General features: G+C 34.3%; 1 protein-coding gene across 5 annotated transcripts in view; it reads right to left on the bottom strand.

Annotated features, from left to right (window-relative positions):
* Cep350 (centrosomal protein 350kDa) overlaps nucleotides 1-23,754 on the bottom strand; it is a 150,475-nt gene that overhangs the window by 92,517 nt on the left and 34,204 nt on the right. For 4 of the 5 annotated variants that reach the window (XM_013521299.1, XM_013521305.1, XM_013521308.1 and 1 more), the window contains exons 7-14: nucleotides 19,345-19,458; nucleotides 17,366-17,479; nucleotides 12,941-13,087; nucleotides 10,486-11,144; nucleotides 9,588-9,709; nucleotides 4,467-5,527; nucleotides 3,013-3,163; nucleotides 1,168-1,337 (exon numbers count right to left, since the gene is read on the bottom strand). In XM_013521299.1, the coding sequence (XP_013376753.1) occupies nucleotides 1,168-1,337; nucleotides 3,013-3,163; nucleotides 4,467-5,527; nucleotides 9,588-9,709; nucleotides 10,486-11,144; nucleotides 12,941-13,087; nucleotides 17,366-17,479; nucleotides 19,345-19,458 (2,538 nt within the window). The remainder of the gene's footprint in view (nucleotides 1-1,167; nucleotides 1,338-3,012; nucleotides 3,164-4,466; nucleotides 5,528-9,587; nucleotides 9,710-10,485; nucleotides 11,145-12,940; nucleotides 13,088-17,365; nucleotides 17,480-19,344; nucleotides 19,459-23,754) is intronic. The other variant, XM_013521303.1, reaches the window with a different exon arrangement.

Here is a 23,754-nt window from a genome sequence, read left to right as displayed (position 1 = left end):
GCCTGATCCTCCAAGAACAATTATCATAAAATTCTACAGCAGCCAAATTCATAGAGACAGAAAATAGGACAGCAGTTCCCAGCCTGGGAGAGAAAGGAATGAAGAGGCATTGTTTAATGGACACAGAGTTTCAGTATGGGAAGGTGAAAAAGTTTTTGCAATGGACAGCAGTGACAGTTGCATGAATGAATGTGTACTGTCATTGAACTGCACACCTGAAAAGGATTAAAATGACAAATTTTATATTATGTATATTTTATCACAATAAAAATAAAATCAATTTTTTATAATATTAACATTGGTTGAGGGATAACTGGCAACTTTTTATTTTCAAATACAATGTTTTATATATATATACACACACACATATATACTCACATCCTCCTCCTGCTCCTTTTCCCTACTCTTACATCACCCCACCACCTTTATTTAACTCAATGAGCAGAATTTATCTTTACAATTAGAAGAAACAATTTTGGAGGAAAATCATTCCCTAGCTTGAGGCCATAATGTGAGCTTAAGAGCTTAAGAGGCCTATCTCATCAAATATAGGCCTACAGAAAAATCAGTCAATGATCTTCAGAGATGTGCTAATATACTATAAAGTGTTTTGTTTTTTGCAGCAATAAATTTGACATGTTTATTAATTAAACTATCACATATAAAAAAGTGCAGGTCTTGCTATATAGTTCAGGCTGGCCTTGACTTGCTATGTAGCCTAGACTTGCAGCAATCCTCCTGCCTCACCCTCCTGAGTGCTGTGATTGCAGGCATCCAGCACCATGGGTACTATAAAGTTTTTAAACAGCAGTTACAAAAGCAGTATTACTTACATTTTGCTTTTTCAGTAAAGGTATGTGTATGGTTTTATGGGTATATTAGGAAAATGGACACCAAAAATATTCATAATAGTTATTTCTCAACAGAATGATCATGGGCGATTTATATTTCTTGAATGATTGTTCATCTGTAATTCTTAATTTTTTGAATCATATATGCATTTTGTATTAAAAGATTTACAATGTTTTATCTCAAATGGTACATATTACAATAATAAATATGAAAGCTAGTTACATTATCATAAAGAAATTCCTCTAACTTCTTATGGAATCAAATCATAATTTTAGATCACTACCATAAAATAATTATTAGTAGAATTCCACTTACATTCTATCTTTTCCTTTTTTCCTTTCTTTCCTTTTGAAGTAGATGAATGAGATGATGCAACAGACTGGGCTCCTGATGAATGCTGGGAGGCAACATCCATGCAGGAAAGATCATAGGCAGACTTTCTGCTAGAATGGTCCTCCTGAATGTCTAAATTATTGCCACCAATACTGTCAAAGAAAAATAGTTGTTCAAGAAAAAGTCTGAAAGAGGCTACAAATTCTATTTCAAAGCACTCTGAGCCTGCAAAATAGGCAGCATCAGCAAAGTTCAGCCTCTAGAGCTGAAAAAAATGTATGTACAAGAAGTTACCATTTAAATTATGGCAGACATGTCCAAATATTGTGGAAATTGGATCCCTTTATGAATCTTGTGATAGATCAAAGTGTGGGATGGCAACTAATAGATAACACATATTGGAATGGTGATAGCAACATGAGGAAATAGGATATATCATTAGAAGTTTTGGAATTAGTATAAGTAATGGTTGTTCAGCAGAGACGTCTGTTCTTCCTACTCCAAAGGACCTGTTTTACTATGATTAAAAGATCAAATTGTATACATTTTCACATTAAACCTCTTACAAAATAAACTTTTTACAACTTTAGAAAAGCTTTTTATAAGCTTAAGAAGCTTTAACTTAACTTTAAGCTTTAAACATAGCTAAATCTAAATATTTTAAAAAACCTTTTTTAATCACAAGAATTTAACTACAATCAAAGATGGCTTCCATTTTACTTTTCGTTTTTCTTACTATCATAAATCTGAATTATTCCTAGCTCAATTTACAGTTCAGAAAAATGTCAGAGTTTTTTCCTGAAATGACACCAATAAAAACTCCTATTTTTGACATGTAAGAGGAAAAAAAATACAATGTCAAATACTAGAAAAGGTGGCCGTAACTTCTATTAGAATCTATAACTTTTTATAGTATAACTATTTTCTAATAATGTTATAGAGAACAAGGACTTAGCATGTTCTACTTTAACTAGAAATAACATGCATCAAATCATATTGACTGGTGGTATTAAATATAACCACAATTAAATCACTAAAATGTCTTTATTTAGAAATCTAACTTGCTAAGTATGATGGTATACATCTGTAATCCCAGCAACTCAAGAGGTTGAGGCAGGAACATGGCAAGTTTGAAGTCAGTCTAAGCAACTTAGCAAGATCCTGTCTCAAAATAAAAAATATAAAGTGTCAGTGATATAGCTCAGTGGTAGTGCATTCCTGCATACCATCCCCACCACTGAAAAAAAATCATTTCTTTAGAGCACAAAATTTTTTATTATGATTTTATTGTCATAATTTTAATAATATCTGTGTTTGGGCTGAGGAGATAGTTCAGTGGAACAGCACTTGCCTAGCTTGCACAAAAACCTATGTTTAATCCCTTGAACTACAAATTAAAAAACATTTCAAACAAAACAATAAAACTACGTTAACTCAACTAATTTTCATAGGATCATCTACTAACTGTATATAGACTATACTTTGTGGTATGTAAAAATATATTTAATATGAGTAATTGTAGATTAATTCATATGATAATAAAATCTAAGGAGGAAATTTCCTTTAAGTCTCATTCACTTCATGACTATGTACGAGTAACTGCTGTGCTTCACTTTCCTTTCTAAAACAGAGAAATAATAACAAAAACACTTTCCACATCAGGTTATTATAAAAATGAATTAATACAGGTAAATTCCCTCAGGCTTCTCAGTGTCTTATACATTAAGTGTTCAATAATTACTAGGTATGACAATTGCTATAATCAATCTTTAAAGCTCTGTAAAATTTTTGATGTTTTCCTAGTTTAAAAATGTACTCATAACTTACTTAGTTTCAAGAGTTGATGGTTTTTCTGTCAAAGTCCCACTGCCTGGAGAGGAGACAAAATCATCCTCATATGAAATACTACTTAGAGGGGTTGTGATGGCATTCAAAGGGTGTGATGCTGATGTTCCTCTGTCTAATCTGTCTTCAATATCTGTCAAAAGCAATAATTGAAGCATGGTTAAAAGCAAATCCAAAAAATTATAAGCAAAGAATTCTGCAACAGAGAGATGAATAACATGGACTTTGGGGGCAGTTTAGTTTGCTTTTAACTTCAAATTTACTGTGTAATCTAACAATATATTTTTTATTTTTTATGAGGAAAAAATTTAAACGTGCAAAAAACTAAAACAGCATAATGGAACCAATGTATCCAGCACCTACCCATAACCAACACGTAAATAATCTAGTTTCATTTAAACTGCCTATTCCTCTCATCTCCTATACCCCCACCAATTATTTTAAAGCAAATCCCAATACATGCCACATCTTCTTTAAATATTGCAATATATCTATAAAATCATATTATAATGTAGAACTTAATTCAATTTTATTATTAAAAATAAGTATTGATTTAAGTACTTTGTTTTCATCAAAAGAACTTTTAAAAAAATTCAAATTACTATCAACAAAATAAATGCCTAAAGAAAAGAGATGAATAAACGTAGACACAAAGTACTAATGAAGTGTCTAAATACGAATTATAGGAAAAACAGTGGTGATATCCAGGGAGCAAACAGATGAAACCAGTTGATTTATCAAATAATTTGTTAAATGGTGTGGAAATCCCCAACCTGGAAATTCTAAGGTTACCTTCATATAAATTGGATAGATTCCATCAATAACAGCAAGGACAAAGAAAAGAACTTGAAGGAATTCAGTCTATCACAAAAAAGGAAAATTGTGCTGTAGGAATGCAGGAATAAGAAGGGAACTTGAGAAGGTATTGTCTTAGGATTTAACTATACAGCTAGGTAACTGGCCAAAGTTTGACTGCTATTAAAATTAGTTTTGATAAACAGTAACGAAGTTTTTTCCATTTCAGAAATGTTACTACACTGCCCCTCTCAATTCTTGACTACTATATTCCAAAGATTCATAAGTCATTGTATTAATACATATGCTTAAGTTTGTATTTAAGAAAACAACCCTGACCACAGAAAACCTAGTTTGTGTGACATATGCCCAAGCCTGCACATTATATACGAATTTCTCTAAAGCAGATAAAAAAATTTCTAGAAACTACCACCCGTCAACTATTGTTTTATTACAATAAAAATTTTAAAATTAAGTCATTAACACTCCAGTTGAAGTGTGTACATAATTTAGAAGATGAATAATATGGATTATAAATCTCATCCTTATAATGAGCAATAAAAATGTATACTAAGTACATGATCTTACAAAGAAATTACAAAATAATTTTATCTCAAGATAACATAGTTTATTTTTCTCACCTTTTCCATATAACTGATATGATTTAGTAAAAATATTGATGACACTATGTGGACTTCCCTTTGCCAATTCTTCCCATGGTCCTTTGCTTTGTGTACCACCTATGTGCCCCAAAAGTGGCAAGAATTTCTCAGCTTCCTTCTGAAACTCCTTCATTGGTTCACAGGTATTTCTTTCCCCAGCACAAAATTCTTTTTCTTTTAAGATTTCTGCTACTTTCAAAAGGGGCCGTCCTTCCTGGCCTCCCTCTTCCTCAGAAAGACTCCCCTCACTAAGAAGAGGCCCTTCACTGACTGAGTCTGTGCTGGAACAAAGAGACACTTTGGCTTTTTCTTGAGAGCAGGCTTGCATATCAGAGTTAGAAGAGTCCGTGTGCCTCTTACATAACTGTGCCAGCAGCCCTCCTGGTTTGGGACCAGGAGATCTCATTCTAAAGCTTGATATTGCACTCTGAGGTCTTAGCATCTCAGGAAGCTTTTTAAACTCACTGAGGTTGCCTACACCAGGAAGATCATCATTAAAAGTTGCATGAGATACACAGGTTCCCAGCATCTTTTGAATTCGAGCAGAGAAAACATCTTCAGTCTCCTCTTTCACAGGTGGACTTATACCCTTGGTCCGAAGTCCATCTTCTTGAGGTGCTTGCTGCACATCATACTCAGTGTTCCACACTGATCCATAGTTGATATTGGCTCCAGCTAATTTCTTAGCTTCACATTCAATCCTGTTGGACAAAGAAGCAGCTGTTGCTTTCAAGGCTTCAATACGATCCAATTTACTCTTATATTGGCTGGCATTAGGTTTTAACAAGGCATCTGGATGAGCAGCTGGTGAGGTCAGATATGGTTGAGATGTAAAAACTAATGGTCCTGAAGCCATATGATCATTCTTCCTGGGTGGTAAGATAGATTCAAAATCCTTATGCAAAATTCCTACATGCTCTAGATTTAAGAGATGGGAAAGCAAATTTCCAGCTGCTCCAATAAGAGGTTGTGGTTGAGAACTGTGTGCTCGTGGGCTCTGTCTGTCAGGCTGCATCCATGTAGGTTCCATCAAGTCTCTTCTGAAAATAAGTCACAATAAACTCATTAACATAGCAACTTGTGATTAAACCACTTTTTTAAAAAAGTGCTTAGACTACTTTGAAGATAACACTATGCAATATAACAACCATTATTAATTTCCTAACATCTTGTTTTGAAATTCTGTATCATTTTTAGTTTTTTTCTCTTTAAAATCAAACAAACAAACAAAACAGTGCTTGGTATCAAACCGAGGACCTTATACATAACAAGAACTCTATCTCTGAGCAACATCCAAAGCCCATACCACCACTTTTTTTTTTTTTAAGTTTTGGGTTTTCTCTGATTAGAAGAGTAATACATACACACTGAGGTGGAAAGAAGGCAGAAACGGTAAAATAAATAAATAAATAAAATAAAAGCAAGATCACTCATAGCTAAACAATCAAAAAGAGCCAGTATTAATATTTCATTTCAATTTCTACCCTCCCAATACTAACCATATTGTATTTTGGTTAGTATTGTTTGCACAAAAAAATGAGATTCCATTACACATACAGTTTCTCAAACTGCTTTTTTTAAGAAACACACTCCACTAAAAAAAAAACAAAAAAAAAAAAAAAAAAAAACTATTAGAGAAAGCATTAAGCCTTTTAAAATTCTGTGGACAAATTTCTTTATAACACGGTCTTTATCCTACCCTTTAAAAGTAATGTTATGTAAAGGAAAAATGCTTAAGATTGCTAAATACTTCCAGTCACAGTGGCACACGTTTGTAATCCCAGTACTCGGAAGGCTAGGCAGGAGGATGGCTGCAAGTTTGAGGCCAGCCTGGGCTGTATAAAGTGAGAGCAAGGCCAGCCTGAACTGCATACTGAAACCCTGTCTCAAAAACACACACACAAAAAATAATAAACAGATCGCTAAATACTAATATAGACATGGTATACATTATTCTAGTCAGCAAATACTAAATGCTAAATACTGTTTAACATTCTACATATTAAAGAAATAATTAAATTACTATAACCAACTTTTAATAAAAATTAGTGAACATCAAACAACTAAATGTAAAACTGTGAGTACCAATTATAAATACACAATTTCAGGGCAAGATGTCCATACAATATAGAAACATAATAAAGATATTTTAACCAACATTACGTATTCACCTATGTTTTCACACTAAACACTCCCTATATATTAAGGGATACTACAGGGTGATTAAAGGCTATTAAGAAGACCTTTAGAAGAGTAACAAAGTTTTATCCTTACTCTTGTCCCTTGTTTCTGGATGATGACACAAAGATATGCTTTGCAAATTTGCAGATGACAGAAAGTCAGGTGTGGCTACACCAACATGATTCTAAATTATTTGTAAAGGCTACAACTTTAAATAAAAATGAATGCAAAAGTCTACAAAATCAGGCTCAAAAAATATCTTGGAAGAAGGTAACCAAGGTGATAAAGAATTGAAAACATTTGGTAAAGTTTAAATATGAAGTGTCCCTCAAAGACTCATGTACCAAGGGCATTAACTCCATCAATAGTTTAACCCACTGATGAGTTCATAGCTGAATATGGTGTTAGGAAGTGGGACCTGGTTGGAGGAGGTAGGTCGCTGGGGGCATGATCTAGAACGGTATGATCTTGTTCTTGGCTCCTCCTTTTATCTCAGTCTCTTCCTTGCTCTCTCTGCTTCCTGACTACCATGGACTGAGCCTCTGCATGTCATTCCATGCTGTCTGTCTTGGAGTTGGTCAACCATGGACTGAAATCTCTGAAACCAAGGGGCAAAATAAGACTTTTCTCTAAGTTGTACATGTCAGGTACTTTGTCCAAACAGGAAAGTGACTAATACATATGTCAAGCAAGATACGGTTGGAAATTAAATTATAATAGTCTTTATACTGAAGCATTGCTAAGAAGGATGGAATGAAGGAAGACTATAAAATAGGTTCTGTGCCACATGCACTACTATAAATGCAATGTGTGAGATTACTGGGGCCTAAGCTAAAGTACCAATAATAGAAGTACAGAGGAGAGTATACTGTAAAAGATACTGATAAGTAAAAATCCAAGAGTTTTAAATTCAAATATAAAATGTCAATTTTATGGTAGATGCTATATTGGTGGAAAAACAGAGGAAGACAAAAATGAAAATAGTTAATCCAGTTAAGATTCAATCCTTATTTTAAGATTTTAAGATCCATCAAGTATGACTGACCAATAAACACCTAAAATATAATGTTAAGAGTTTACAAAGATTTATAAAGTTCAGTTTGTTAGAGATAAGTCAGCAAATAATAATGCTAGCCAAGGAAAATGACTTTTGAGCTGTATTATTAAGGTTTTCAAGATCAGACATACAACCTGAGTTTTTTTAAGTAACTAACACAAAATGATGGGACATAAAGAATAAACAAATGAAATGCTGTAATTTTAAATGTAAAATAATTTTAGCCATGCATGGTGGAATATGCCTATAATTCTTGCTACTTGAGAGACTGGGCCAGGAAAATTGCAGGTTCCAGAGTAGCCTAGACAACTTAGCAGAAAGGGCAGAGATGTAGCTCAGGGGTAAAATGTTTGCCTAGAATGTGTAAGGCTTTGGGGTTTAATACCCAGCAAAAAAATTATAAAATAACTTTAAACATGAAAATACAATAAGACTTTTAACCGGAATGGGAAAAGAAACAGGTAGTGAAAAAGTAAAAGCAACATTTATTGAAACATTAGATGGTACCTCATAAATAGATACAATTTCAATGTGCTCGTTTTAAAAATCAAAAAATTTAATTTAAATGGAAGGAAGGAGTGTTGAAAGAAAGAAGAGAAGAAGATAAACTGGTACAGGGTAGTAAGTTCTAATAATACACATGTGTTTGGTTTGTTTTTAATACTGAGTAACTTGTTTAGTAGTAGAGGCAAATTCAGAAAAAGGCAAAAACTAAAGTCATGAATCCAGCAGAATGTATACAACAATAATAATGAACCAGACTGTACACCTACCCAAAGTATTCACATTCAAAAAGATATTTAAAGTTTATACTTGAAGTCTGAAATATATTTACAACCTGACACAAATCATGTGAAAACATTCTACTTACTTACTAGGAAGCAGTATATAGAGTAGTTAAAAGCAAAAGGCTATTCTCTTTAATGGTTTAATCAATCTTCCATTCTTACATCTGGTAATCTGAGCAACACAGTTGAGGATAGCAATACGTAATGTAACAACCACTGTTAATTCGTATTATTTTGTCTTGAAACCCTGTATCACTTTAAATGTTCTTGCTTTGATTTGTTTATGTTCATGATACTGGTATGCTGCTACTGTTCTATTTTTTCTTTGTTTCTCATTTACTACTCTCTTTAAAGTAAAAAAAAAACTAAAAAACAAAAGGCTTCTGCAGTTAGACTGCCTAGGTTCAAACCCATCTCCATTACTAATATTTGGACATTTGAGAAACTTAATTAAATTCTAGTCTTCAGTTAGTTCTTCTCTAAGACAGGAATAATAACAGTACCTGACTCAAGGTATTACAAGGATTAAACAAGATAAATACATGTAAAGTACTTATAATCGATGCCTGAAAACTAAAAAACAATAAATGTTAGCTATTTCATCCGTAGTATTATCCTCTGGGGTAAGGGGAAAAAGGGCCGTATGTATTAACGTCAAACTGCAAAGTGATTTGATTTCTATTTGTACATTTTCAAAGAGTTTCAAAACCTTTCTCTTCCCAAAATGGTTATTACCATGTAATCTTTCACTGTGACTTTTCTATCCAACAAACTTTTATTGTGTGTTTGGTTCATAGAAGGCATGAGTGCTTCCAACTAGAGAAGGCACTGACATTAACATTAGATTAACTGAGAGGTAAAATTTGAATAAAAAAGTTGGGCATACAGTAAATATGCCCGTACACCATAGTTAAGTATCCATTATAAAATATTAACTGATTTCTAAATAAACCTCCCTGCACTCTTATTCACAATGATCAGTGAACAAAATTCACCAAGCATAGAACACCATACTAAATTTCATTTAAAAAAAAAAAAAAGAACCTTAATCATCTTCCATTCTCTCCTTTTTACCTGGCAAGAGGTTGCGGAGGTTCAGATAGAGACATGTCACTACTGGAAGATGCACTTGGGGGACGTTCCTGTACTTTGTTTTCCTTGTCAGATTCTCCAGATGGCTGATACCCTGATCTGGCCTACAAGAGAAGGGTAAAAATTTATCTGAGAGCTATCACAAAGATACTCAGAGAACACATAAAATAAGTTCACTTCAGCTTCACAAAGACCAGAAAGGGAGGGATTTTTCTCCTCAAAACCAGTTCACATGCAGTTTGTGTTAAAAGTCATTGTTTTTTATTTAAACAATTATTGTAATTAATAGCAAAACCTCATCAAAAACCCAAAAAGGCATTTTATTCTAACCATATAATTAGGAAGAAATATCCTTTATAAACATCAGATTTGTTTCATCTGATTAAGTAAAAATAATATAAGACCTACCTTCTCAAGGTTGTGAGGATTTACTAAAGCTTAAGCGTGTAAGTAAAAGCTTTTAAAACAGTATGTGGTACATGGTACATACTCAATTGTTAAACATCAGCAAGATAAACTAGGATATTCCCTAACTTCAGCAAAGATCACAAAAGTATTTTATTACCATAATCTAATTATGTATTATGTACTGAGTATGTCCTCAGTGGTACAATGAAAACTAGGTAGGAATATAACTTATAGCAATGACAAGAGGAAAAGAGATTAGTAGCAATGTTGGTCAGCTCTTACTTTCTATCATATTTTTCATATTACTCTTCATATGAAATAAACTCCATAAAAAGCCATGACCATTACAAATATCACCCGAGCATATGCCTGAGTATTAGGAATAGTGTGTGATTTTAAAATACTACAATATAACAAATAAGCTGTTCCTAGCCATGTATCACACCCCTCTGGTTTCTGCTCTTACTGTTACCTGTACATCCTGTGAAACATGTTGATGAGCTGGCTCTCCAAGCAAGGTCTTTTCTAGTAGCAATTTGGAGTAAGTTTCCTGTAGTCGCCTAGCAGCTGATGGATCTGAAGGAGGTACATTTTTTGCCTTAGTAAAGGCTTCTTTCTGTTTCCGGTAAAGCTCTTGTAATCGTTTGTTCTTCTGCTCAGTAGCCTCCTTTTGAGCTTTCTTCTCTTCATTTTGCTTCCTCTTCCTCTCCTCCTGCTGTCTAACAATATACTGTCGTACCTCATCAGTATCATAGTGGCGCTTTTTGGAAATAATAGGGGGATCTTCATTAGCTGTTATTCTGTCAGGTTTTCTTTTCACTGGGCTGTGACTCCGAGGAGCTTGTACAGGTGCTAAAGGCTTCTGATTCTCTAACTCTCCAGTTTCTTGCTTTGGGGTTGGAGCTGTAGCATCCAGCTGTAGGTCATCAAGAATGCCACGAATTTCAACAGGTAGAAAGTCCTTATTTAAGGCAGTATTTTCCTCCTGCTTATTGTCTGAAAGAGTTGGAGTTGATTTCTTTATATTATTTTCAGACCGAGCTCTACTTCTTGAACGCTCTGAGGTTCGTGAAAAATGTCTATGCGAATCATCCAACCTGGTATCAGATTCTGCTCTTCCAATATGACCCCCTGCAAAGTATGAACTGTTAGTGATATATAAAATTCTGTATTTGTCCCTAATTGCACTAAGATAATCAGATAATTTCATTTTATCTCAAACTCAAATTCAACTATCTTAAATGCTTCTAAAGAGTGCTCTAAAAGCAAAGAAAATTCTTCTCTAAATTAAAAGAATTTAAATCCTCTCAAAAACCATACCTCCTTATACCTTTTTTAAATGCATCTTTTAGTATTTCCAGAAAAAAAAGACAGATCTTATGGCTGATGTGAATTTTAACATTACTATTTCTCTCTCATATGCACATTTAATGTTACTATTTCTCTCTTCCTCTTAAAAAATCAGCAACTTTTTAAGTAAAAAACATTTTGATTAGTATCAAAGAAATGGAAAACAACTTAAGAATCTTTAAAAAATGCTTTTAAAAAGCTTTGCAAAGATCAGATATCACTTGCCAATCCAAATAATAAAGGCACTGAAAATACTGACCTTTCTAAAAATTCTACATTAATTCTTTCCAGAATTACATGAAATGGCACCACATTTAGATGAATCTATCAGAGAATTTCTGAAAGCTTAATTTACATTCCTGGTGACAGAAAAAAGATTACAATTGGCCTCACATGATCACATGCATGTTTTAGTAACATCTACAAAACAAATCTTCAAATATTTTGCATCTGAGATAGGGTTTCTCCAAATTGCCCAAGCTGGCTAGAACTCAAAATCCTCACATCTCAGCCGTCAGTATAGTTGGCGTTACAGGCACACATATCACGCCTGGCTCAAATGCTCAAGTATTTTTTTAAAAAGTTACTTTGTATATAGTATTTTACCTCACTTCAGAGAAAAAGGGCAAATTTCAGTGAGAGGCATACGATATACATGTTACCTTCTATTAGAATGCCTCCTCCAAGTGACTTGAGGTTTTATTTTGCTCACCCTGAAGTCCTAGAAATTAGACACTGCCTTCTCCACAGAGGGAACTTAGTAAATATTTGTTAAACAAATGTCAAGTCTCCACACCTCTCCAAAGAACAAGAGAACAAATTAAATGGAGTATGTAGAAAAATGACAATTTTATTATATAAATATTTATTGACATGACAATTTTAAAATGAGAATGCACATGAGTTTGTTTGCAAGACAGATAAAAGTGAAGAGGAACAAATATAAAATATATATTGACTTCTATTAACAAATTATAGCTGTGATTGTACTTCTTACTGAACCCATTCCAGGAACTCAAATTAAATGAGGCAAATTTTGCTGCTGGAAAAGAAAGCTAGCCTGTAGGCATTTATATTTCAGTTCTCAAAATTAGCATTTATAAAATGCTAATTTTTCTGGTTATTTCAAATAGCATTCAAGATCCTTCAAAAAGAAGCAATAGATAGGAGAGTCAAACCTAGGAGTTCAGTCAAATTTTGCCATCCAATGACTACATAACGATGAAACAAAATCTCTTCTTTTTCAGAGTTTCTTTCCTCACCTCTTTCCCTGCCAAAAAAAAAAATCCAACCTTGTGTATGTTTCTCTGTGTTTGTTTGTATATGCTGGGATCAGGTACAATAAAGATGAGTCTCTTAAGGTCCCTAAGTCTAATATGGTTTGAATAAATTAATGCTTTGATATTCACCATAGCTAAATGTAATTAATATGATTCATCTTACACAGAATTCTTAGTAAAGACACTATAACAACATGCAGAGATGACCTAGCTAAGCCCACAGAACATCTCCTTTTCTGAGTTATACCATGCTGAAGAGTACATTATTTCCTTGGACAGTTGACAGCAGCCACTCACCAAACCTAGCAATTCTCTCTCCCCTGCTTCTGTCACTTGATGCTGGTCTTCGCTCCCTCTGTTCCGCTCTGGGAGCAGGTCCCAGGATCTTCTTTACTAGTTTTTGTCCATCTCGCCAAGAAGATGTACTAATCAGACGAGTACTGCCTAAAATATATACATATTGTGTTGAATTTAAAATGTAAAATTTAGCTCTAAGAAGTGTATCTACTCAACCATTTAATTCTTATAATTAATCTTATGCTTATCTTCTGCTAAGGTCAAAAGCTTTACAATATAATTGTATTTTTATCTCTAAAACACAAACACCTGTTAACTGTTTATATCTTTGTTTAACTACATTTCTCAAATAAGTATAAATGCTTTGAAAGTTGAATATGAAATCATAATTCCTGAATCTTCAACTACCAGTGCACTGATTACAACGTTATTTGGCACAGAAGAAAACAAAATGTTTGGTTTATAAGTACACAGCACAATACACAGAATATGATAAAATATATGTTTGCTGAGCAAATGAATTACTTTAAGCACAGGAAAAATATTTTGAGGAAACACAGTGAACAGTTGATCACCTTTGAAGGGGATAGTGTAACTGAGACTTTCACATCATATTTCATAGATCTATAACATTAATTTTCTATACACAACAATATTATAAAAGCAAAGTCATCAACACTTTAAATTGTTCTCATTATGTAAGTTCAAACAATAAGTCTGTTTCAATAAATACAGCATTATTTGTGAGAAGAAAAAATATTCTCATTTACTAGTTTTAGACTATAAGAAAAATAAATTAGATGATCACCTCAAAGTAGATAGTAACCTAAAAGCAACAAAAGACATAAAAGACTATTTACAAAATAAAAACTATAAAAAGACATGTAAAGTGTTTATGCAAAGTAGCAAGAGAAATGGAATGACAATGAAGTAGCCCTTCATAAAACTAAAGTGGTGCTATATGCCTGTAATTCTAGAACTCTAGAAGGCTGAAGCAAGAGGATCGTAAGTTCAAATTCTGCTTAGGCAATTTAGCCTGACCCTGTCTCAAAATAAAAATAAAAAGAGCAGAAGATGTAGTTCACTGAACAGGCCCCAGAGACAATCGCAGTACTGTAATCAATAAATGAATTAATAAGTTAATGTAACTAACAAAAATTAAGGTTTGTTCGTTTGTTGGTTTGTTTACTGAGACAGGGTCTCACTATGCAGTTCAGACTAGTCTTAAACTCACTAAGTAGCCTAGGCTGGCCTTGAGGTAGCAGCAATCCCCCTGCCTCAGCCTCCTGAGTGCTGGGATTACAGGTGTGTGTCATCATGCCTGGCTAAAAATAATTTTTACATTAACAGCCAATGCTGATAAAATTATAATAAAACTACTACATTTTGCTTGTTGAAATGAAAGTGCACATAATTTTTTTTACAAACTATAGTATTATGTGCCAGGAACCCTAGTGCTCATTCCTCTTCATCAAATAATAAAATCAGCAGAAATTTATAAATTAAAAAAAAGTAGACATTGACTGCACCAACTTTTATATTAAAAGTAACCTAAATATTAATAAAATAGTGAATATTTACTATTTTTCTTCTAGCCACAGTATTATACAGTTATTAAAAATAGCAATCTCCCTAGGAAAAACAAAAATATTTTTCTGAAAAGATGCAAAGAGAAAGCAGTATTTTGCACGTTCAAAAGAAAGATTAGGTACACAACGATCATGGTCATATTAATCCAATTTTAAAGGTTACTGTAAGAAAATACATAAAATATTAGTAATCTGTATCAACATAGTGATTTTATCTCTTCTATTTTTTAAAATCTCTGAGACATTATTTTATTGCATTTATAATAAAAAGACATTCCACTTAAGAGTTTCTTTAAAAGGGTTTTAAGTTTAGAAGTATGGCTTTAATTAAACCATCAATTTTTAAAAGGTGAATAATAAATGTGTAAATGAAATTAAATGTTTTTGTACTTGTTAGTAACCCAAAATATTTAAAGCATTTTAAGTTATTGCTCCATCTAGTTATAGTTTATGTTCTTAAGAAAAATAAGAATTCTCTTTACCTTCCACTTAAATTTTTCAGTCAAAAATAAATAAACATGAATACATATTTATAAATGCTTGTGCTCGCTTCGGCAGCACATATATATAAATGCTGACTTCTGAATATGATGGGTGGCTATTTCTAAATTCGAGCTTTCTGAAAGTCTCATGCAGTCACTGGGGAAAGAAACCTTTCACTAGATAAACTACTAATAGAATTTCAGCACATTAAATGACTATCTAGGTCAGTGGTGGTGAGCCTATGGCACATGTGCTGCAGCAGGCTGTTTATCTTTGAAAGCTCTAAAAGATTCACCATCACTTTCTAGGTCATCCACAGTGCACACATGGGAATTAGCCTACCACAGAAATGGATAAATATGATCCAACATTAGTGCTCCAAGTTATAGTGCACCTTGTGCTTCATATCATACCATGCCCTTGGCAACACTATTATATAACAGCACATGAAAATATTCATTTTAAATATAAAAATTTAATTAACAGAGATTATTTGTGTTCCTATAAAATTTTGTTATTCTTTTATTTATGCAAAACCAGTGTCTGTCTGTCTGTCTCTTTTCTTTCTGAGACAAGGTTTCACTATGGAGCTCAGGCTGGCCTGGACTCACTATGTAACTGTTATGGTTTGTGTCTGCATGTCCCTCCAAATTCTCACGCAGTCATGGGGTGGGCTTCTAAAGTTTATGATTGATTCATGGTCCAATTTAGAATTATGGATGTGAGTGCTACACTTGCCCAGGGATGGATAGTTTGCATACAATGTCAGAGAGGGAAAGAGGCTGTCTGCCACCCCTCCTCCCTTTCACTCTTGTTGCTTTGCTGTTTCCTGAGCCATGAACTGTTGCCCTCTGCCATGTGCCACTCTGCCTTGGAGCCAGTTAAGTATGGACTGAAACCTCCACAAACTGTGAGCAAAATAAATCTTTCCTTCCTTAATTTTGGACATCAGGCATTTTGTCTCAGCAATGAGAGAAAAGTAACCAAGACAGTGGGATTAGGGGAGAGGTTTGAGACAGGGTCTCATTATGCAGTTCAGGCTGGTCTTGAACTCACTATGTAGCCCAGGCTGGCCTCAAACATGGGGATCCTCCTGTTGTAGCCTCCCAAAGTGCTGGGGTTACAGGTGTTAGCAGCACAATTCATAATAGCTATATTTTGCAAATGGTCTATACGTCCATCAATGGATGATTAAAGAAAATGTGGTATGTACACACAGTGGAGTACTATCCTGCCATAAAGAAAAATAAATTTGAGTCATCTATAGGAAAATGGATGTACCTTGTGACTGTAATGTTAAGTGAAATAAACACACAAGTTTATATATGGCATGGTCTCTCTCCTATGAGAGACCCGAAGTGTAAATAATTTAAAGGAAATAGATCTTTTGCAAAAGGGAAGGGGACCAAGAGATGGAGGAGGATAAAGGGAAGTAAAAAGAATTACAATGTGTTATACACATATACAAATTCCCCCTGACAATTGTAATCACTATGTATTGAAAATATGTATCAATAAAAAAAATTTTAAATGCCTCCAAACTCAACATGGTAAGTTCTAAACTTTATTTTTCAATATGAAAATGACATACTAAATAAACATTCAGGATAGCTAGAAATAAACAGTATGATTTTTGGTATCATAACTAACATTTGAGTGCATATCATGTGCCAGCTACTATATTGAGTGCTTTTAGTTCTCATAACAACCCTACAAAATAAATACCTCTGCTTTCCCATTTTACATATGGGGAAACTAAGGCACACTAAGGCTTACTTGTTTGCCAAAGGAATAAAGCAATTAGATATCCAGCTGATCTAAATCAAGGCTGCAATGTTAATCACTAAGGAACTATAAAATTCTTATTGTAGCTTGATCTATTCTCTGTCCAACCTGATCACTACTAGCAAGGACTGCCACAATTTGATGTGCCACATTTGTTCTCAAAGGACTCAATGACAGTCATATAAAAGGAAAAGACTCAATGAAAATCTCCTTTATATAAAATATACATGAATTTTATATAAAAGCACATAAAAGTATTTTAAGCTGGTTAATTTCTATTAAAAATGATAGAAAAAACTGAGAGTGACAGATGTATTCAGTATGTAGAATAAATGATGAACACATGGTTCCATGGAGGTATACATCCAATGACATATTCCAAATATGTACAGTTTATTCTACATCAATTATGCCTCAATACAATACACACATAATGATGATATATATAATGTACTATATTTTTATATATGACAAGCAATGAGAACATCTGGTAACAAATATTCTCATCTATATAAATTCCATTTCATTAGTATGTAACTTTAGAATGAACACAATATTGAAAACTAACTTGTTTTGCATTCTGGACTTGATAACTGTGTTACCCTTTGGACTTTTCGTACTGGCTTCACCACTTTTTTCTCTTTATTTTTTTCAGCAGGTTTCTCTTTTACAGAGATATCATCTGAAAAGCAGAAACATTTACAGCAATTATTATGATTTCTACCTACCTACTAATCCTATCCCAGTGAAAGATCAGTAATCTCCCTTTCTGTTTCGTTTTCTGTGGTTTCAGTTACTAAAGGTCAATTGCTGTCTGGTAACATTAAATGAAAAATTTCAGCAATTGACAATTCAAAAGTTTAAGTTGTGCATCATTCTGAGCAGGATGAATCTTCCACCATCTAGCTCCATTGAGTCCAGAGTGGGTCAGCCCTTTGTTCAGCACATCCTCACTGCATGTACTCACTCACTCATTAGTTGCCCATTAGTCATTCAGTAGCTGTCTTAGCTAAGAGCTCAGTTGTGACTGTTGTATCATACAGCTTCTGTTTACATGAACAGTAACAGCCCCAAAGCTCAAAAATGATGATGCTGCAATTTGGACATGCCAAAGAAAAGCTATAAAGTGCTTCGAATTAAGTGAAAAGGTGAAAGCTGCTGACTTAATAAGGAAAAAATTGTATGGTAAAGTTGCTAAATCTATGGTAAATTACTGTTGTTAATCTTTTACTGTGTCTAAATGTGTAAATTCAACTTTATAATAAGTATATATAGGGAAAATTAAAGTATAAATAGTATTCCATTCCATTTGCAGATTTAGACATCTTCTGGAGGTTCTGGAATGTATCATCAGTGAATAAAGAGGGAAATACTGTATAAAGCTCATGATTCAGGTAGGGAAAAGAAATTTTCACTGAGGCTGTTTCTATGACCAACAAGTCACCAATGTCAACTCCTTTCATGGAAAGCTCTGAAGAGTATTATTACTCCACTGCTAGGTTCCAGTTCTTTAGTTTTTCTTCTTCTGAAAATCCTTGAGAAATTTATCTCATTTTCACAAATGGACAAAAAAGCTGTAACAGCAATGGTTTCAAAGCCAAGATCACTATATATATCATATTTCAGAAGTGAAAACTTTCACAGATTCATTTAAAAGTTTCTACATAAGACACTTTACAGAACAATCAGTATTTTATATAGATAGATATAGATATAGATATAGATATAGATATAGATATAGATATAGATTTGCGGGGGGTGGGGTGTTGTTTTTGGCAGTACTAGGGATAGAAGCCAGAAAGCCAGGGCCTCCCCACTGAGCTACATCCCCAGCCCCTAGTTTATTTTAAAGTTTCACTACACTTGCTAAGCTGCCCAACCTGGACTTGAACTTGCCATACTCCTGCCTCAGTTTCCCAGAGTAAGGAAATTACAGGCCACAAAATGTCATTGGTAAAATCCCTCTGGGGACTTACTACATAGACCTCAGGATTTAGTCAGATAAACTTGGTTTTGAATATTGGTTTCACTTCTTTAATCTGTGCAACCTTGGGAAAATTACTCTTTGGGATTCCATTTCCTCAACGGTAAAATTTACAAAATTAAGTACCCAGTATCTTACCCAACATTATACTCCTATTTCTAATCCTATAACTTTATCACTCCCTATAATGCTTACTTTTCTTTCCTTGGTGCTTGGCAAATTGCCACTTCAAAGACTTCAAAGGCCTAGCAGAAATAAACTTCAGCTAGAATCTATGTTCCCTTTAACTCAGGCAGTTCCTACTCCAAAAGTCCAATAGTTTAAAAATAGCCTGGTTAATGTCTCATTGTCCAGGTAGGCTAATTTGAACCTCAGGGCACAGCCTAGAGGCTAAAAACCTTAGAACTGAAACCACTACTATTTCAGTATACAATGCAGTTACAAAGGGAAAATCTTTAATGTGGAGATAAATAATTTCCTATTTAAATATGAATTTATTAGTATTATTAATTGGATGGCATGCATGATAAGATACTGAAAACACATAAAATCTCTAGTCTCACCTGCAAAATGAAGTGCCAAGTCTCGGTACAGTTCTCTACTCATAGTTTGAAACTCAGCCTCTTGCCACACTTTCCCATCGGGTGTTCGAATCTTGGTCTCTGAAGGGTTGAAACCTAGAATACATCAACAATATAGAATATTCATATTAAAGTTGCTTTATATGTTTTGTTTATTGTACCCTTTTTCTTCTTCGTTTTTTGTGGTATATACTGGGGATTGGACCCAGGGTCTTTACACTGAGCTATATCCCCTGCTGGTTTTTTTCATTTTGAGACAGTTTCACTGTCTGGGCGGGGCTTGAACTTTAAGCTTTAAGTCCATCTGCCTCCCACATGCTGGGATTACAGGTATGTGCCATCATGCCCAGATGTATACTTTTTTTAAGTGAGATAAGTTTACATACTATAAATCTCACCCTTTTAAACGTGTGCAACACACCAGATTTTAGTATAGTTACTAAGTTGTACAACTATCATTACCTAACTCTAGAGTATTTCATCACGATGAAAAGAAACCCCATATCTATTAAGAGTCACTCCTGTGCTCTTTCTCCCTCCCTCTCCCTCCTTCCCTCCCTCCGCCTCTCCTTCCTTCCCTTCTCATTGCTTTTGCTGTCTTCCACTGCTATGAACTACCATATCCCAGCCTGCCTTGGAGCCAGCCAATTGTGGACTTAAACCTCTACCAACTGTGAACTAAACAAACCTTTCCTCTTTTAACTCTGAGTATCAGGTATTTTGTCTTAGCAACAAGAAAAGTAACTAAGACGGGGAACAGACAGACACTGATGTGATCAGAGCCTGTGGATGGACAGTGAATCATCCATACCCAGCAAGCTCAGGCCTATGTGAATCTGGCATTCTTAGGCTTCTCCATCTCTTAAGATCATTCTTGTTTTTCTCCTGCCCAAAATCGGCCCAAACCTCATCCCAGCACTCCTCAGGCTGCAGTTAGCTTGGTCCATGTGCCCTGCTCCTAAGGACTCTTCTTGTCATTAAAAGGTGCTTTCCCTATTACAACACCATCAGGTGAGGAGGGAGCCTGTTCGCCTAATTTAGACCCCAGAAGGTGGTGCAACTGGTTTTGGGGCAGGGAGCTGTCAGTGCTTATTGTCCCTCAGTATCTGTCTCAGTTTGCCTGTCTCCCTTGCAAATAAATACCACCAACTTTTAATTGTGCTTCTTTGATTGCTCTTTTTGAATCTTACACTAAACCTTGACTTTCTCCTCCTGTTCTCTGTCTCTCACCTATAGCTCAGTTCATGAACTTAATTCCTTCCACAATTCTGGGAAAGGATGTGGTCTTCTTTTTTTTTATCTTTTGAGACAGGGTCTCGTTAGGCAGTTCAGGCTGGCTTTGAGCTCACTCTGTAGCCCAGGCCGGCCTTGAATTCGCAACAATCTTCCTGCCTCAGCCTCCCAAGTGCTGGGATTACAGGCGTGCATCACAACACCCAGCAGGATGTGGTCATTCTTGTCACCTAATGTGGTACTCCCAAATGGAAACAAAATTTTGGCAAAACCTTCTGTTTGTGAACTGAATTGTTCGTGAACAGAGCACTGGTGCTTGAGGTAAACAGGTGTCTTCTAAATGCAAGCTAGATATATGTAGCTCTGTGTCTACTCTTCACTTATTTACACAGATATAAACTAATTTGTATCTACAGATTTTTCAAATTTTTTTTATTTTCACCAACTACTATGAGATGAGGAAGTTGAGATTAAGTCAGATTGCCACAAATCACGGAATGACAAAGCCAGTGGTTGCTCTCTACACCAAAGCATGTGCTTTTCCTACTCATGTACCTCAGGAAGGAATTAAAAAAAAAAAAGTCACTCCCCACATGACCTCCTCCATTCCTGACAACTACTAATCTTCTATCTTTATAGATTTATCCATTCTGGACATTTCACATAAATGGGATTGTACAATATGTGGTCTTTTGTGTCTTGCTCATTTCACATAGTAGTTTTCAAAGTGGAATCATTATGTGACATGTATCACGACTTCATTTCTTTTTAGTGACAAGTGATACTCCATTATACAGATATAATTTTTTTATCCATTCATCCATTGATGGATGTCTGGGTAGTTTTTACTTCGGAGCTATTATTAACAATGCTGCTATGAACATTCTTATACAAGTTTGTGTGTGGACATATTTTTAATTCCCCAGAACATTATATATAGAAATCAAATGCTGGGTCATCATCATAACTAACTTTTTGAGAAACTGTTAAATGTTTTTCTGAAGCAATAGTACCATTTAACACTATCACTTGCAAATGTAAGGATTTCAATTTCTCCTCAGTACTTATTATCATCTTTTTTATTATAGCCACTCTAATAGACATACAGTAGAATCTCATTGTAGTTTTGACTTGCATTTCCCTGATAACTAATGATGTTGAGCAACTTTCAGCTTCTACAAGAATGCATAGTTACCTACCACATGGCAGTGAGGAAAAGCATCAGTGAAATAAACAAAATATGCATCTATTCAAAGAATAAGACTAGAAATGGAAAAGCACTACATTAAATGATAAAAGAATGTCAATCATAAATTATAGATTTCAGAAAGACAAACTACCATTCTCAAGAATAACATAAAGACAACATTACTGTTTCTTCCTGTCTTTGAAGACAGACATTAGTTGCTACCCTTGTCTGTTTAGATTTTATCTAAAGAGAGGGTTTCACTAAATGCCCTTAAAAAAATTCTGTGTGTTTCTGCCTCTGGTGGAACAAATGGATAAGCTGTACTTTATATAGGCAAAACTTGCCCAAAGTATGAAAAATGGTATTTAAAATATACATGTTTGGGGCTACAGTTGTATGTGGCTCAGTGGTACAGCACTTGCCTAACATGTACAAGGCTCTGGATTCAATACCCAGCACCACAAAAACAAAACAAAAATGTTCAATTTTTCAAGAAACATGACACATGTGCCATTTTTAAGGAATTAGTATTCTGATTTTCCACTTCAAATTTATCACTATTATTTAAGAAATGTAATGAATTTTAAGTGCTATCTTACAAACTAATAAAATAATGAATATAGATGATAACCAAAGTAGTATACATATTTATATTTTAAGATGGGATCAGCATATCAAAAAATGGGCAACCAATATTTGTAGAATTAAGTCAATACAAAATAACAGGCTGGAAACCAAAATTGGTAAAGCCCTTTACAGGTATCAGATAAAATATAGTAGAAGTTTACTATGCCGTATCCAAAATGTTTGAAACCAAAAGTGTCTTAGATTTTAGATTTGTTGGATTTTGAAATATTTATTAGTACATAGTAAGATAATTTGGGAAAGAAACTCCAATGTAAACATCAAATTCATTTGTTTCATATGCTCTACATACAATGCCTATATACAGTCTGAAGTTATTTTATACACTCTTAATAATTTTGTACATGAAAAAAGTTTGCATACATTGAACCGTCAGAAAGCAAAGATGTCAGCATTTCATGAAAAATCTGTGGTTGTTTGGTATCACCATCATTACTGACTGAATTTATATGCTACTGATGAACAATCATTTTCCTGTATGTATTTCCACATAAGTACTTAACAGTAAAAAATCTGACACACTGCACATGCCAGTAATCTCCCCTTGGGATGGTGAAGCCACAGAATCAGTAGTTTGAGGCCAGTCTAAGCAACTTATACAGACAAAACAAAATTTTAAAAAGCACTGAGGTTGTAGCTCTGCACCTTCTGGGTTCAATCCCTAGTACTGTAAGAAAAAACAAACCTGACATGTCATTAATACACTGAAAAAAATTACGTGTTCAGGGTAACTAAGCAACATAGAACTATAACTAGAATCTGCACATCAATTGTTAAACAACAGCTTTTAGTCCACTGATGTTTTAAAAGTTACTATACACTGCATTTTTTGTTGTTGTTGAGAAGAAATACCAAGAGCATTTTAGGAACCAGGAAGTGGATCCTCTAGGAATGAAGAAGCATTCGCATAGATGGCTATTTAAAAATGTTTTCTAGCTGGGCATGGTGATGCATGCCTTGTATCAGCATACAGAACTGCTGTGAGTTCAAGGCCAGCCTGGACTACACAGCAAGACCCTGTTTCAAAAACAATTTTTTAATTAAAAAAATAAATTAGGGGCTGGGGATTTAGCTCAGCGGCAAAAGCGCCTGCCTGGCAAGCGCAAGGTCGTGAGTTCGGTTCCTGGTACCGGAGAAAAACCCAAAAAAAAAAAAACAAAACAAAAAAATAAATTAAAAATGTTTTCTCCAAAGTCACTGGCCTCTTCAGCAACCATTTTTGTCCTAGAAATCTTAAATTTTAGAAATTGACATGATTTCTTATTCTGTTATGAATGCTCTGAAATCTTTCAATAAGCCCATCACACATGTTCCCCAGGTCATGT

This window comes from Chinchilla lanigera, unplaced genomic scaffold, assembly GCF_000276665.1.
Source record: "Chinchilla lanigera isolate Chin_1 unplaced genomic scaffold, ChiLan1.0 scaffold00005, whole genome shotgun sequence".
In the NCBI taxonomy this organism is placed as follows: domain Eukaryota; kingdom Metazoa; phylum Chordata; class Mammalia; order Rodentia; family Chinchillidae; genus Chinchilla; species Chinchilla lanigera.
The sequence above is the reverse complement of the archived record's forward strand: the minus strand, read 5'-3'. Positions and strand labels throughout refer to the sequence as shown.